Source organism: Macaca nemestrina, chromosome 9, assembly GCF_043159975.1.
Source record: "Macaca nemestrina isolate mMacNem1 chromosome 9, mMacNem.hap1, whole genome shotgun sequence".
Lineage (NCBI taxonomy): Eukaryota > Metazoa > Chordata > Mammalia > Primates > Cercopithecidae > Macaca > Macaca nemestrina.
Genome location: NC_092133.1, coordinates 84,342,499 through 84,359,090, shown reverse-complemented (window position 1 = coordinate 84,359,090; position 16,592 = coordinate 84,342,499). Strand labels below are relative to the sequence as shown.

Here is a 16,592-nt window from a genome sequence, read left to right as displayed (position 1 = left end):
TTTCCTCACATGCCCTTTCTTGGTGGTCTTTACAGGATGAGGTGGGGCCCACCCATGAGCTGGTCCAGAGTCTCATCTCCACCATCTCCACCATTGATGCCAAGATGACTTCAAGTCGGGTGACGCTGTTTTCTGATTCCAAGCCACTTGGGTCAGAGGCTATAGATAATCAAGGGGAAGTCTGCTTTTTTTTCTATTTTTAATGAAAAGATACACTACAGAAAATCATATCACCTGTAATTCTGCCATTATAACACATTTTGGTGGGATTCATTCTATGTTGTTTTGTTTTTCTTTGTGTGTGCATGTGTCTCTGAGGGCTCTTCACTTACCTGACATTATGAGGGAGTCTTTTCTAGAAATAAAATACAGGATGCATTTTTCAACAGACCCAAATGTTCCTTAAATACCACGCCATCTTCCATAGGTTGCTTTTTTGTTTTTTAAGAGACCTGAGGCCACTTGGCTTTCTTTTGGTGGCCAAAACACTAGAGGAGAGTCAGGGAGTTTGTGGCTGTCCAGAAGCCACATGCCTTGTCTCTGAAAGTTTTATTTAGATTATGTTGTATTATCTCCCATGGGTAAGTTTCCACTGATGTATGGCTTATGTGAATTATTTTTCAGCCTGGGTTAAGAATTTGTATACCTTTATGCTTAGTGGATGTTTGCAAAACATTAGTTTTGTTGTATTGATTTATGATTCCCAGTAAAATTTATCTGATAATTTTGAGATAATCTAGTATGTAATTTGTTACAATGTGCATAAACTACCTACCGCAGTGCCTAAGATAACGAGTGTTATTAGCTATTTTCATTTTTGCATATCCTTCTAGTTATCCTTGTATACAAGAATACTCTCTTCTAATATAGTTACAGGTAAAATACATAATTTTATTTCTATATTCTGAGCATTTTTTTTTCTATACAGTCTTTATGTAGTCATGATTTTGTTGTTACCGGTGTTTTTTTGTTATTGTGGTTTCTTTGTTTTTGTTTTTGTTTTGAGATAAGGTCTCACTTTGTCTCCCAGGCTGGAGTGCAGTGGCGTGATCTTGGCTCACTGCAGCCTTGAACTCCCAGGCCCAAGTGATCCTCCTGCTTCAGCCCCACAAGTACCTGGGATTACAAGAGTACACCACCACTCCAAGCTAACTTTTTTTGTTTTGTTCTAGGGACGAGTTCTCATTATGTTGCCTAGGCTGGTCTCGAACTCCTAGGCTCAAGCAATCCTCCCGCCTTGGCCTCCCACAATCCTGGGATTACAGATGTGAGCCACTATGCTTGGCCTATTATTCCTGTATTCTAACTTATCCATCTCTTATGGTAAAATTTTTAGTTTTTTCTAATTTATGTTTTCATATTTTTATCTATTGTGCTTCGCATAGTTTTCTTTCATCCAGTGATTTTAGCCTCCTTATGATCTCTATCAGTTATGGCACTGGTGACTTAAACTGGATGTTCTTCCTCTGTCATTCCTCCTACATTTGTTAGCTGGAATTTTTAGCAAAGAGCTTTCAATTCTTCCCTTTATTTTGGTATCACTGCTGACTAATGCACTTGCATTTTATTCCATGGGTTATTTTCCATCACTGTCATTGTTCTTTCTGATGCCTATGGTGTCCCAGATTCGGCCACAGGAGCCTTCAGCCTGTCTCCTGTGTCCTTTCAACTGTCTTTTTTAGTCTTGAGCATTTCTTCCTTTCTGACAGAACAAGAGGATCCAGGCTCATTTTGCCCTCTTTCTGCCTTGGGCCTGGACTCAGCCATTTCTCTTAAGGATCATGTGTGTTTAGCTTAGAAATTAATCAGCTTTCCAAAAGATCTACAAAACACTAACTTCCCTGTTGAGCAATTTTTTTCTAAAATTAGATTTTTTTAAAGGATTATTCCTTTATTCTCTCTATAAGTTCTTTTGAAGTGTGGTGTTAGGGAACCATGCCTGAGTTTGCTTATTAACTCTTCCAGTGTTTATCAGATCATTTTTTCAATATGCTATGTCATCTTGAACATCTTAAACAATTCCTTGACGTTTTCTGTTTCTTTGTATTTTCATTGACTATATTGCCATTTCTAGATGAGCTGATCAATGTACAAATTGAATTATTTTGCGTTTCCTTGGTAATACATGCTGTTGATGCCAAAGGAGGAAAAACAAATGGACTTGAAAACTGGTTGAATGTGTCGGAAAGCCATTTTGGGAGATGATTATGTGCTAACATCCTCTCTCCTTTCTTGGTTTCTTAATTTTTTTTTCTTACCCAGATATATACAGGTTGATTTTGTCTTTCTAGAAGATCCAAGATCTTTGGTTTAGAGATATGTTCTCTTAATGTTAATTGGTATTAGAATACTCTTTTCTGTATTTTATTTCAACACATTTTAAGAATAGAAATGATTGTATTTTCTTTTAACTTGTGAAGTAGAGCATGGCATACAAACGTTATATTCTCAGTATTTCAAAAACTTTCCTTCTTACTGTACAAGTTGTATTCAGCATATAAAGTCCATCCAGCTTTGTTGTAGATGCAGTGTGATTATTACATGCTGATAAGGTATGAATTGGAGATGGGATCCAAAAGTACTGTACTTATTGTAATTTTTAAGCTAATTGTAGGTTTGGTGGTGAATATTTTGCTTCTGCAAAATGCAAACAGCATTTCATCAGAGATTGTCTTATGGTCTTTCAGACATTTTGTTTTATATCTTTGGTGCTTTTTGCCCATGAAGTATCTCTTTTGTGTGTTTGTGCGTGTGTGTATTGATCTGCCTCGAAATTTCACAGCGCTCATTGTCAGGGATCAGCAGAATCAGGCCTAGGCAGAGAACTGAGCAGTACTCTCGGTATGTCTCTGTGTCCTGGTTGCCACATTATCTCTGTTGTTTATTAATAAATTGGAGAACTCTCTGACCTGTAACAAAGGTTGAATAGATCAGAGACAATTGGAAGAGGAATCCTCTACTCTGTTGTCACCTCTTCTTTTTCTATTCACACATGTCAGATAGAGACATGTGTGCTGTAAATTATTTTGTCAGAATGAAAGCCTGGCCAATTAAATGCTTTCTTCCTACCGTACTTAATGCCGATCTCTTGTTCATTTCTTGGTAATATATTTGGTTATTTATGTTTTCATTGCTTTTAGTGTCAGAGATGGCTTTGGATTCCCAGTTCTGTGTGTTCCTGTCTAGCTCCCGAACCCAGCTGGAGAGGTGTGTCAGTCCCAACTGGTGAAGTACTGAGAGGAAGCTACACAAAAGGCAGCAAGGTATTAATAAGTGTACCTCTGAGATTTTAACCACCTCTGACTGTTCCATAGAATGGACAAGTAGTAGTCTCTGTCAGAACTACATTTTAAAGGAAAAAAAGAAACTTGAAGTCGTAAACTGTTTATTAATTTATGCTGTTATTTTTGTGTTTACTCAACTCATTTATATTGACTTGTAAATTAGCAATTTATGAACTACTATTTAGTAATTCATTGCCTACATGTCAGCAAACAAATTTTGTTCTTAATAAAGAATCTAGTGACTGGGCACAATGGTTCATACCTGTAATCTCAGCACATTGGGAGGGCAAGGCAGGAGGATTCCTTGAGGCCAGGAGTTCAGGACCAGCCTGGGCAACATAGCAAGATTTCATCTCTACAAAAAAAAGAAAACATTGACTGGGCATGGTGCCTCATTCCTGTAGTTCAGGCCACTCAGGAGCCTCAGGTAGGAGGATCATGTGAACCCAGGAGTTTGAGGCTGCAGTGAGCTACGATGCTAACACTGCTCTCCAGCCTGGGTGACAACCAAGACACCATCTCTTCAAAAAAGAAATCTAGGGGCCTCAGTGTGTGCACGCAGCATGGCTTGTGAATGCGGAAGTGCATGTGTGCATAGTTGTGCTCAAGAATGTGTTGATGATTATACCTTCTCAGAATGAAGGTAATTTTTTTTTTTTTTTTTTTTTTTTGAGAGGGAATCTCGCTCTATCATCCAGGCTAGAGTGCAGTGGCACAATCTTGGCTCACTGCAACCTCCACCTCCTGGATTCAAGCAATTCTCCTGCCTCAGCCTCCCAAGTAGCTGGGATTACAGACGCCCACTACCACGCCCGGCTAATTTTTGTGTTTTTTTTTTCAGTAGAGACAAGGTTTCACTATGTAGGTGAAGCTGGTCTCAAACTCCTGACCTCAAATGATCTGCCCACCTTGGCCCCCCAAAGTGGTGGGATTACAGGCATGAGCCACTGCACCCAGCCTGTTTATTCTCTTAAGAGGGAAAATGAGGGGATTAATGGACTGTGGTTCTGGACAAGGTGGAAAACTCTTAAAGTGGAAGTACTGGGGCAAGTGCTGTGACAGGCTAGGATGGTGTAGTCAGTCCCTTCACCCAGAAATCAGTAGAATGTTAGCAGTTCAGACTCAAACCTTGTGAAAAACAGGTGGTGGAAAGGAAGTCCCTCGCAGCAACTGGCGCCATAATCAAGACAGAATGTTTTCAGAATAAATGGAGTTACTTGCTTTCAGCCCCAGGTGGTAGCTATTGTCTGCCCTGACGATAGGTGATATTAATTTGTGATCCTGTTGTCTTAAAATGGGGTCACTCATCTCCAGTAGAAATAAGTCCACAGTGAAGTTGTCCCCCCATCCCCAAAGAGATAAACATATATGAACGTACTCACGTGATAACAACTACTGCTGCCTGGGATCATGACAGACCTGAAATGAACTGATAGGAAGTGAAAGGTGGCTGAGATAATGAGAATAGACCCATCTGCAGAGGATCATAAAACCAGCAAAGACAAGGTCTTGTGTCAGATGCCTTCAGAAGCTTTGTCTGTGAGAACTCTAAGGACTTCTCCAGACCTGTAGTCTGCTGCCCAAAAGGAGCCTCTGACCAGCATCCAAAGGGCTTCTGGACCCACTGGACTCTTCTGGAGGTACACTGGTCTCCCGAGCCATGGCTGTGGCTTTTTACTCGCTTTATCACTGCCTGTGTGTAGAATGATAATTGCATAATTAATAGTGTGAAGACCTCTTGATAAATGGCAAATCTGAACATCTGTATTTGGCTGATGTGTCATTGTGAAACCTCACAGCTTCAGTCAGTGTCAGCACAGCCAGGGAGTTTGTACATAATGCACATATCACTGGGCATAGTCTAGAGGCACCTAATAACTCAGGTACCTTAACAGTCACTAATGAGTGTATCTCCAAGGAATAGTCCAACAACACATGACTGGCCTCACTCAAGGTAACTATGTGTCCAATCCAGGGTCATAGTGAGTGGGCATCTGCCAACCAGGGGTCATTCCCCCTGCCTGCCATTGAGCAATTCAGAAGTGACTGGTATAAGCAGACATGAGTGAGCTTGCTCAATTCACTATTTGCCTCTTTGGAGGGGATCATACCCAGGACCTAGGTCATTGTGCCTTATCGGAGTCCTACACATTTCACTTGCAAATTATATTTGAAAATTAAATGACCATGTTGCAAGTCATTCACAAGACATTTTTAAAAATTGCCTTCCAGAACCCATATTAACATCCAGTGACCTGTAGAAAGCAGTAGAGAAATGTATTAGGCAAAAAGTTCTGGCAAAGACCAGTCTGATACTGGTCTGATTATCCAACCTCAGGAATTGGCCACATCAACTCGAAGAGCGAAGAAAAATAAAAAGTACCAGATTTATTACTCAAGACATTAGGAACTGTCCATTTAGATAGATGATTTTAGCTAATAAAATATTACAACGTCATCCTGAAGAATATGTCCCTCTTCCAGAGAACCCAGGAGGTTATCATGACCCCTGGAAAGCCCGACCAGCAGTAACAGTGCAAGTGGCATAGGTGCATGAGTGCAGAAATACAATCTCTACTGAAAGTAAGTTTCATACTAGGCAAGAATTACAGGATATACATAGAACTTTTGCTCACAAAGTCAAATCAGATGTACAAATTCAATATGGTTTAGGAGTTAATGGTGGTAAATTCATCATGCTTACGGGAAGTGAAGTAGAACAAATGACTGGAATAGCAAGTAACTCCAGGATTAATGATGAATTAATTGCTAGAGCAGAAAATATCCAAGACCTTCCTGACTTATGATGGGGATGGGTAAAGAAGTTGGATGAGACGATACCCAAACATGATTCCCAGGTTTACCTAAACAATGGAAGACTGTAAAAGATGCCATTAAGATATCTCAAGAATATGGAAGATTATTATTCGCTTCTCATGGGAAAGGACTTTATAGGGCACCTGAAAAAATTCCCAAGCAAAATCACTTTTACAAAATGTCAAGTTATGATATCCAAAATGAAACCAAAAAGTCACAACATTCACATAATACACTGTGCAACCCTGATCTCCTGTCATAAAATGTTTCTTACCTCTAAACCAAAGTTTCATTTTATAATTTAATTTTTCTCATTTTTTCTGTTCTCTTAGCTTAGGAAAAGATCATTACAAACTTTTTGTATGTTTTTCATATATGCTTGCAAAGAATTGTAAAACTTTGTTGTGATTATTTTTCCTTTAAGCTGAAACTTCCCTAATCTTTCTTTAGAGATTGTGGCATAGCATGCTAGTTTCCTTTCCATATCCATTTGTTTTCTGTAATGAATACAGAAATACAGGCACTATTTTGTAACTTTAAATAGACATTATCTCAAGTCTACAAGAATTATCCAAAATGGTATCTAATGACATTTCTAGGTCTTCAGACACTTAACACAGATTGGAGCCTCTAGGTCTTGAAGATTTTACTAGATATTGGTTACTGAAACTGAGCTTTCTTGAATTATTTTTCCTTCCACTGTGGTTTCCTGCATTTCAACATATCACCGAGTTTTATCCTCAAACATTACTTATTTTCCACAGAATTAAATTAAATATGAATCATCCCTCCTTTTCTGATTTTTGAAACGACCCTTTGTTTCCATTAATAATGATTCTTCTGGTCCGTTTTGTAGTTATATGTTAGAGTTTGTAAATATTCACACATTTTGCAATTGCATATAATTTTCTTATTTTTTCCTCTTCCTCTAAAGTTGCTGTTATTTCTTTTAACTTTTTGTGGGAAAAATTAAATCCATCTTTCACTTTGTTGATATGCTTATTTATAATTCAACTCCTTGATTTTTACTCAAATTACTTTTCAAGTTACCCACTTTTAGGGAAGGTATTTTTTGGGGTTTTGTTTAGTGTGTCAGGCTTTCTTTAATTAGTTGTATCAAGAAGTGTAGACTTTTCTATACATAATATTCTTTTTCCCACAGTAGTTTTGTTTTGTTTTGTTTTTTTGAGAGAGTCTCGCTCAGTTCCCCACTGGAGTGCAGTAGCGCATCTCAGCTCACTGCAAGCTCCACCTCCTGGGTTCACACCATTCTCCTGCCTCAGACTCCCAAGTAGCTTGGACTACAGGCGCCCACCACCACGCCTGGCTAATTTTTTTGTATTTTTAGTAGAGATGGGGTTTCACCATGTTAGCCAGGATGTTCTCAATCTCCTGATTTCGTGATCCACTGGCCTCGGCCTCCCAAAGTGCTGGGATTACAGGCATGAGCCACCACGCCTGGCCTATATTCAACTTTTGATCAGAGAGTTCCATTTTAATGTGACACTGAGAGTAAAAAACTATCTTTTCTTCCTTACCCATTTCTCTTCCTACATTCTCTGCCAGAAGGAAGGCACCGCTACATACCCAGTCTTCGCCAGCAGAGCCTGAGCGGTTCTGTTTTTCCTCTGCTTCCCCTCTTCTTTCACATTTCATGACCAAGCACTTCCTATTCTCTCTCCCAAATGATCACAGGTTTTTTCCTCCAGTTTTGTCACTGCCACTGCCCTTAGCATTACTCTGCCTTTAGATAGTCTCTTAATTGCTCTGGTAGCTTCCTTCAGTTCTTCCTTATTATAGAGACCACTACACACACATCTGACAGAGACTTCTCACCTTTTTATGGTTCAATGACTGAAATTCCCAGAATAAAATTAAAACCACCCCAGCATCAAATTTGAGGTCAAATAGAGGTGGGTTTGTATCCCAGGTTCATATACTGTCCAGCAGTGTGGTCTCAGAAAACGGAACTCCTTAAGCCTTTGTGTATCTGCCTGCACTCATTGAGCATTGGGACTATTTCACACATACCATCCCTGGCATGTAGAAGGGACTTAATCAATGTTGAAAGAAGGAGAGGCATTTTAAAATCCACATCAAAAAGATGGTTTTTTTGTCCAGGAGTGGTGGCTCACACCCGTAATCCCAGCACTTTGGGAGGCCAAGGCAGGTGGATCACCTGAGGTCAGGAGTTCCAGATCAACCTGACCAACATGGTGAAACCCCATCTCTACTAAAAATACAACCATTAGCTGAACATGGTGGTGTGCTCCTTCAATCCCAGCTACTTGAGAGGCTTAGGCACTTGAATGAGAATCACTTGAACCCAGGAGGTGGAAATTGCAGTGAGCCAAGATTGTGTCACTGCCTGGGCAACAGAGTGAGACTGTGTCTCCAAAAAAAAAAAAAAAGTTGTTTTAAAAATATATTAATCAGGCTGGGTGTGGTGGCTCATGCCTGTAGTCCCAGCACTTTGGGAGTCTGAGGCGGGTGGATCTCCTCAGGTTGGGAGTTCGAGACCAGCCTGACGAACATGGAGAAACCCCATCTCTACTAAAAATACAAAATTAGCCGGGCATGGTGGTGCATGCCTGTAATCCCAGTTACTTGGGAGGCTGAGGCAGGAGAATCACTTGAGCCTGGGTGGTGGAGGTTGCAGTAATCCAAGATTGCGCCATTGCACTCCAGCCTGGGCAACAAGAGTGAAACTCCATCTCAAAAAAAAAAAAAAATGTGTTCAGCAAGGTTGAAGTGTGTCCAGAATTGGTGGGTTCTTGGTCTCACTGACTTCAAGAATGAAGCTGCACACCTTTGCAGTGAATGTTACAGCTCATAAAGGCAGCATGGACCCAAAGAGTGAGCAGCAGCAAGATTTATTGCAAAGAGCAAAAGAACAAAGCTTCCACAATGTTGAAGGGGACCCAAACCCACAAGGGTGGCCACTGGCTGGCTGGGGCAGCCTGCCTTTATTACCTTATCTGGCCCACCCACATCCTGCTGATTGGTCCATTTTACAGAGAGCTGATTGAACCATTTTGACAGGGTGCTGACTGGTGCATTTACAATCCCTGAGCTAGACACAGAGTGCTGATTGGTGCATTTACAATCCTCTAGCTGGACATAAAAGTTCTCCAAGTCCCCACTAGGTTAGCTAGATAGAGTACCGATTGGTGTATTTACAAACCCTGAGCTAGACACAGAGTGCTGATTGGTGCATTTACAATCCCTTAGCTAGACATAAATGTTCTCCAAGTCCCCACTAGACTCAGGAGCCCAGCTGGCTTCACCTAGTGGATCACACACAGGGGCTGCAGGCGGACCTGCCCACTGGTGCCGGCAGTGTGCCTGCACTCCTCAGCCCTTGGGCAGTCGTCAGGGAGGCTTGGGCTGAGCAGGAGCCCACGGGGGGGTGGGGAGAAAGGGGGAGGCTTGGGCATGGCGGGCTGCAGGTCCCGAGCCCTGCCCTGCGGGGAGGCAGCTGAGTCCTGGCAAGCCAACACTGCTGGGGTACCCAGCGCACCCTCTGCAGCTGCTGGCCCAGGTGCTAAGCCCCTCACTGCCCAGGGCCGGCGGTGCCAGCCAGCCACTCTTGAGTGCAGGGCCTGCCAAGCCCACACCAACCCAAAACTCGCGCTGGCCTGGGAGCAGCATGTGTAGCCTTGGCCAGCCCAGAGGGGGGCTCCCACTATGACATGGCGGGCTGAAGGGCTCCTCACGCACTGCCAGAGTGGATGCCGCGGACGAGGAGGTGCCGAGAGCAGGGCTGCTAGCATGCTGTCACCTCTCAGAAGCATAAAAGGTTATTAGCCAGAATCATTTATCAATTGTATTTCTGTACATCTGCAAGACACAATCTGAAAATGAAATTAGAGAAACAATTTCATTGGGCAACAAGAGCAAAACTTCATCTCAAAAGATAACAATAATAATAATAATCTACAGTGCCACTTCCCGTCCAAGCTTGACTTCTACCTTTACTTTCTAATATGGTTTTGCTATGTCCCCACCCAAATCTCATCATGAATTGTAATCCCCATAATCCTCATGTGTCAAGGGAGGGGTCTGGAGGGAGGTGATTGGATCATGGGGGCAGTTTTCCTCATGCTCTTCTTGTGATATTCAGTGATCTCTCATGAGATCTTATAGGGTTTCATTTCATTTTGTTTTTTGGGGATGGAGTCTTGCTCTGTTGCCCAGGCTGGAGTGCCATGGCATGATCTTGGCTCACGGCAGCCTCTGCCTCCTGGGTTCCAGCGATTTTCCTGCCTCAGCCTCCTGAGTAGCTGGTATTACAGGCATGCACCACCACACCCAGCTAATTTTTGTATTTTTAGTAGAGATGGGATTTCACTACATTAGCTAGGCTGGTCTCGAACTCCTGACCTCAGTTGATCCACCTGCCTTGGCCTCCCAATGTGCTAGGGTTACAGGTGTAAGCCACTGTGGCCAGCTGAGATCTGATGGTTTTATACATGTTTGACGGTTGCTCCTTCACATGTTCACACTGTCTGTGTGGCCACCATGTAAGGCGGACCTGGTTCCCCTTCTGCCATGATTGTATGTTTCCTGAGGCCTCCCCCACCATGTGAAACTGTGAGTCAATTAAACCTCTTTCCTTTATAAATTACCCAACCTTAGGTATTTATATCAGTGTGAAAACAGACTGATATACTTTCTGATAACTATGCTTGAGGAATTGGGGAATTCAGACTACCTGGGATCAAATTGTGGCCCCACCCTTAGCAGTCATGTGACCTTGGGGAGGTTACTTACCTTCTCCATCTCCACTTCTTCTGTAAAATCTGTAAATGAGATTGTTTCTGAGGGTTAAATGAGTGTAGCACAGTGGGGACACTGTCAGGCACACACTACTTGTCAGATGTCGAGTATTCATCTTTATTAAATTAGGACTGTGGTAACCCACTTTATGGCTCTCGATTTTGTATGACAAAATCATGCTTAGTGATTTGTTAGTAAAAGAAAGAAAATCTGAAAGTCCCCGCCGTGGAAGGAAGAAATAGCGGGGAGAAAAGGGAGTTGGTAAGTTTCAGCATTTCAGAGCTTGGAGGGACAAGTTAGGTTTCTATTTTATGGAGAAGGAGGTGGAGGCAGGATGGGTCCTAAGGTGTCATTCAAGACACACAGCCGTAACTCTTTACTGAGAATAGAGCTAGGGCCCCAGGGATTGCTGTGGTCAATTTGCAGACAAAAACGACCACCCATTGGAAGACAGGAGAGGAGTGTTTTGTTACAAAAGCAGTCAGTAATTCAGGTGTATCTACATTCAGTCAGCAAATAAAAGTCATTCAACTTGGTTGCTAATGAGACCCACTCTACTGAGGCTTTGTGTAGAACTCATAGAGGAAGATGGCTTCAAGCAACGAACTACCCTGTGCTTTTCTTAGGACTAAAAATCTCAGGAAGCTGGTGATGGATGAAAACCTTAGTCCCACTGGCACTGCACGAGGGGCCAGGAGAGCAGCAGCATCATAAGCCACAGGGCGGGGCATTCTGAGCTGTTGGGGAGGGGTGGCAACCAGGGTGGGGCACTGTGAGCTGTCAGGGAGGGCATTGTGATGTGTGGGGTGGGGCATTGTGTGCCACATGCCTAGTCTCCCACCTGGGCCAGTGGGCTTCAGTCTGTAGGTGACTACAGAAGGAGGAGGAGCTCCCTCTGTTCTCTCCTTAGGCAGTTGTGTCTCTCAGCACTTGTTGGGTTCACAACCTATTAAATAAGCCGGCTGGTCTTCACCCTCCCAGACAAGTCAACTCAGGGGAGGCGGCAGGGCACAGGCCTTGGCCTACATCCCCATCTGGGGCCAGGGCCGGGCTGTGAGGTAGTCAGGCGAGCAGTGGGCAAGACCATCTCTGCAAGTGCAGCATAGCCTCGGCCTAGGACAGCGGGAGTGTGTGGCCAAAGCTGTGAGCAGAGGCACAGGTGGTGGCAGACAGTAGAGACGTCCCATGGGGAACATACTGACCTGTTGTGTGTGCCCCAGGGACAGCCCTGAGTTTGACCAGCAGCAGGGGTCAGTGTGCCCCTCGGAGTCCAAGATCTATGAGGCAGGAGCGCCCATGGCTGCTGCTGTACAGCCTGCTACAGTGACTGTTGAAGTTGGTGAGGACCTCCACATGCACCACATCCATGACCAGGAGATGCCTGAAGGTAAGGAGGTGACGGGTGCCATCTGCCCTCGTCTTGCCTCTGGTCCCCAAGGTCCCCTGGGAGGCATTGCGCACTTCGAGCTCCTTTCTGCCTGTAGCCAGCTTTCCCCCGGCTGGCCAGGAACAAAAGCTGGCTCTGCCTTGCATTCTCACCCCTTAGTCTTTCCCCACCGAGTCCAGTCAGTTTCTTTTCGCCTCCCCTCCCAATTGCCCAGTTCTTGCTCTCTCATCTCATTCTCCCAGGCTGGCATGGGACCATTTATTTCTGGCTATTCTTGTCGAATAAGCAGCAGTCGAATAAACGAGTTGATAAATTTTTATAAATGATTATATCTTTTTTTTTCTTTTCTCCCTCTATACATATAGCTTTGGAGTTTAAACCTGCCAATTCAGAAGCAAGCACAATATTCCATGGGAACTCTCAAACAGATGGTGAGACAACATTGTCTGTAGCTCTATTTATTAACCTGTGGGACTTTGTTGAGGCTTTGGACCATTTTCTTCCTTTTCTCAATAAAAACTCAAATATCCCAACTTTCCAGCACCCACCTTATTTTTTCTTTGTACCTGTCCACATGGTACCTAAGTGAAGGAACCAGGTAAGTGCCTAATTGTTTCCTTTGTTAAAGTAGCTAAATCTCAGGACAGTTCGTATTCAGATATTCGGGGATTTCTTATTTAAAATCAGAATGGAGGTTGCCATGGGAGAGGCTGTATGGTATTCTTAATGGGCTGCTGTAAGTCACCTTGATAGAGGCTGCTTAGTTTCTTCTAACTGTAATTTGAACAGAGAAGAAAAAAAAAAAGGAGGGTCTTAAAATAATTGTGAAAGGTGTGAAACGTCACCGCCAGGACTGCAGAAAAATTGTTATGTGTTGTGGGGGGGAGGGTTTGTCAAAGGAGTTTACCCATGAGGCTCTGATTACTTTAAAATTCTTACTTTAACACAAAATGTGTCTCCAGATTTATTCTGGTGACTTAACAGACTTTATTTACCTCCTTGTTCTAAAAGAGAGGTGGGGATTGGTTCATGGCCAAAACTTTCAAAAGACATGAAACGTCAATTTAGACTTTTAATGTGTAATATAAAGATTGCAAGTTAAAATGTCACACCTTCCCTGTAAGAGTGATTGTTGCCGTGGCTCCTCCTTTGTCCTTTCACCTCCTGATAATAGCATCTTGTTCAAAGATAGGAAAGTCAGAGTTTTGGCTGGGCATGGTGGCTCACACCTGTAATCCCAGCACTTTGGGAGGCTGAGGCAGGTGGATCACCTGAGGTCAGGAGTTCGAGACCAGCCTGGCCAACATGGTGAAACCCCGTCTCTACTTAAAAAAATACAAAAATTAGCTGGGTGTGGTGGCGCATGCCTGTAGTTCCAGCTACTCGAGAGGCTGAGGCAGGAGAATTGCTTGAACCTGGGAGGTGGAGATTGCAGTGAGCAGAGATCATGCCAATGCACTCCAGCCTGGGTGACAGAGTGAAACCCCGTCTCACAAGAAAAAAAGAAGAAAAGGAAGAAAGTTGGAGATTTTTAAGTCTCTACACTGCTGGGAGAGGCGGGGGATGGGAGCCAGTAGAAAAGAGAAAACAGTTGGTTTGCCTCTAAAATTTTGCAAAGAGATGACTTTAGGTAAAAGTAATTCTGGGTAATAACATGATTCTTGAATAAAAACTAAAATTTTCAAAATAGAAAGCATTGCATCATAAAGATATTAAATCCAGTCGGCTTATTGGTTTCATTTAAATGCCAGAGATTTCATTGCTGTAGAGGAGATATCTTATAGCTCTTCTATTTAAACTTTGGTTGGGCTCTTAATTTTTTAAGTGGTAGGCTAATTAAGACTCATGATGAGTATGACTTTGTAACTTGTAAGTACTATCTTCACTTTTCAAGATATTTAAGGATTGCTTTAGAATAAACAAATATGTGAATTAAAGTACTTACAAAGCATGTAAGTGCTTGTGTAAACTTATAGTCTGGTGATGTAAGGAAAACCTGATTGATGTTACACACCAGTTAGTAGATGGGCAGTATTGGATGAGAGCCCAAAAACGGTTGTTTATTGTCATTCTTTAGGATTACAACACAGTTTATGTATGTCTCACTTGGCCCTTTCCAATACAAATAAGGCCTGTGTATATTCTCCCTATGTATTGCTAATGAAGAAATGAAGACTTAGAGATATCGCATGGCTGTGGAAGACAGCTACTCAACAGAACTAACATTCTATGTCCTCAGAATGATATGGAAGTGACAGATATGCTGAATTTACTTTTTAAAAATTTTTAAAACTCTAGAATACATTTTATATTTTGCCTATAAAATAGACTTGTCTTTTAAAACTTACTGCCATCTCGATTTATTTTATGCAAAGTTGATTTTACACAACTCAAAGCCGACATTTACCTCTTCATTTTTTTTTTTTTAAATAAAGGAGGGTGTCACTATGTTACACATGCTGGCCTCAAATTCCTGACCTGGGTTCAAGTGATTTTCCCATCTCGGCCTCCTGAGTAGCTGGGACTACAAGCATGTGCCATCTTGCCTGGCTCTCTCTTATATCCATACATTTATTTCAATGGATAAGAATAAAAGGAGAGGTAGTGACATAGCTTAAATGCAGCAGTTGAATAAATGAATTGATAAATTCTTATAAATGATTACATCTTTTTTTCCTTTCTCCCTCTATGCATATAGCTTTGGAGTTTAACCCTCCTGCCAATCCAGAGGCAACCACAATATTCCACAGGAACTCTCAAACAGATGGTGAGACAATGTTGTTTTTTCCAACAAGAGAAAGAGTAAAACCTCTTGTTTGATCAGGTGTATTATAGGAAGTATTTAGAAAAACTCACACTGGTTTAAATTTTTCAACTTTTCACATATTCACTTTTCTTATTTTAATGTGTGATATACTTTCCTTTAGTTGTTACCATTTTAGTGAAAACATGTAAACTTTTTGTTTATGCATTTTGCCAACTTTTTATCAACACAATTAATTTGTCATGTGATGGAGGAGTCATGGATTTCTCTTTATTCATAATTCTTGGTCCCTTTTCCTTTGCTCCAAAGAGTACATTTTAAAGATGAATGATAGAACTTAGGCTTCAGCTTGGTTTTCATTTAAACAAATTAAAAACATAGCTGTTTATCATTGGGGATTGAATCTGTGATTTGGGCCTCCTCTCACACAGTCCTCTGACCACATTCATTTACCACATCCAAGTTCATGCTACTCAAAACTTTTAAGTTATTAACCTTTTCATTTGATGTAATGTCAATTTAAACATGCCCTACTCTTGCTTATTTTTGTTAATGTTATGTTAAATCCTCATTTATTTGCTAAAAAGCCATACACAGCCAAGTTTTCCAGTTGACTTAAACAGCAAGAATACAAGTGAGGGTTCTATAATCATATGTGAAGTAACGCAGCACAGTAAAACATGGGAGTTTCTAACTTCGTTTTTATAGTTTGAGTAGACTTTGCCCATCCTGAGTCAGTTATTTCTGGTTAGAATTTGTGTTCATTTTTTACATTACTGTAAACAGATACCTAAGGCTGGGTAATTTATAACAAAAAGAGGTTTAATCGGCTCATAGATCTTCAGGCTGTACAAACATGGCTTCAACATCTGCTTCTGGAGAGGGCCTCAGCAAGCTTACAATCATGATAGAAGGCAAAGGGGAAGCAGGTGGTTCCACATGGTGAAAGAGGGAGGAGAGAGGGGAAGGGGGAAGGTGCCGCACTCTTTTTTTTTTTTTTTTTGAAATGGAGTCTTGCTCTGTTGCCCAGGCTGGAGTGCAATGGTGTGATCTCAGCTCACTACAACCTCTACCTCCCAGGTTCAAGCAATTATCCTGCCTCAGCCTCCTGAGTAGCTGGGACTATAGGCAGGTACCACAACACCTGGCTAATTTTTGTATGTTTGGTAGAGACAGGTTTTCACCATGTTGACCAGGTAGGTCTCGAACTCCTGACCTCAGGTGATCTGCCCGCTTCAGCCTCCCAAAGTGCTGGAATTACAGGCTTGAACCACCACACCCGGCCGGTACTACAGTCTTTTAAACTACCATAATGACAATTTGCTTATTACCATGGGGATGGGACCAAGCTATTCATAAGGAATCCCCCGCCATTACCCAAACACCTCCCACTAGGCCCTGTCTCCAACATTAAGGGTCATATGTTAACATGAGATTTGGAGGGGGAACATATCCAAAACATATCAGAATTGTATTTCCCAGCTCCTTCCAGAGCCATGGGCTTCTGACACCTAGAGAGCGTGGAAGTGGTAAAAGAAAAGCTATTCCATGTCCCTCACTC

At 42.2% G+C, this 16,592-nt stretch overlaps 1 protein-coding gene across 3 annotated transcripts in view; it reads left to right on the top strand.

Moving 5' to 3' along the window:
• Positions 1–1,370: 1,370 nt before the first annotated feature.
• LOC105486686 (arf-GAP with GTPase, ANK repeat and PH domain-containing protein 5-like) overlaps positions 1,371–16,592 on the top strand; it is a 39,076-nt gene continuing 23,854 nt past the window's right edge. For 2 of the 3 annotated variants that reach the window (XR_011607884.1, XM_071069888.1), the window contains exons 1-3: positions 11,711–12,267; positions 12,633–12,698; positions 14,966–15,034. Coding sequence is in view for 2 of the 3 variants with exons in the window: in XM_071069888.1 (XP_070925989.1) it covers positions 12,066–12,267; positions 12,633–12,698; positions 14,966–15,034 (337 nt within the window). In the remaining variant the exon portion in view is untranslated. Of the gene's footprint in view, positions 3,264–11,710; positions 12,268–12,632; positions 12,699–14,965; positions 15,035–16,592 lie in introns of those variants that run through there. The other variant, XM_071069889.1, reaches the window with a different exon arrangement.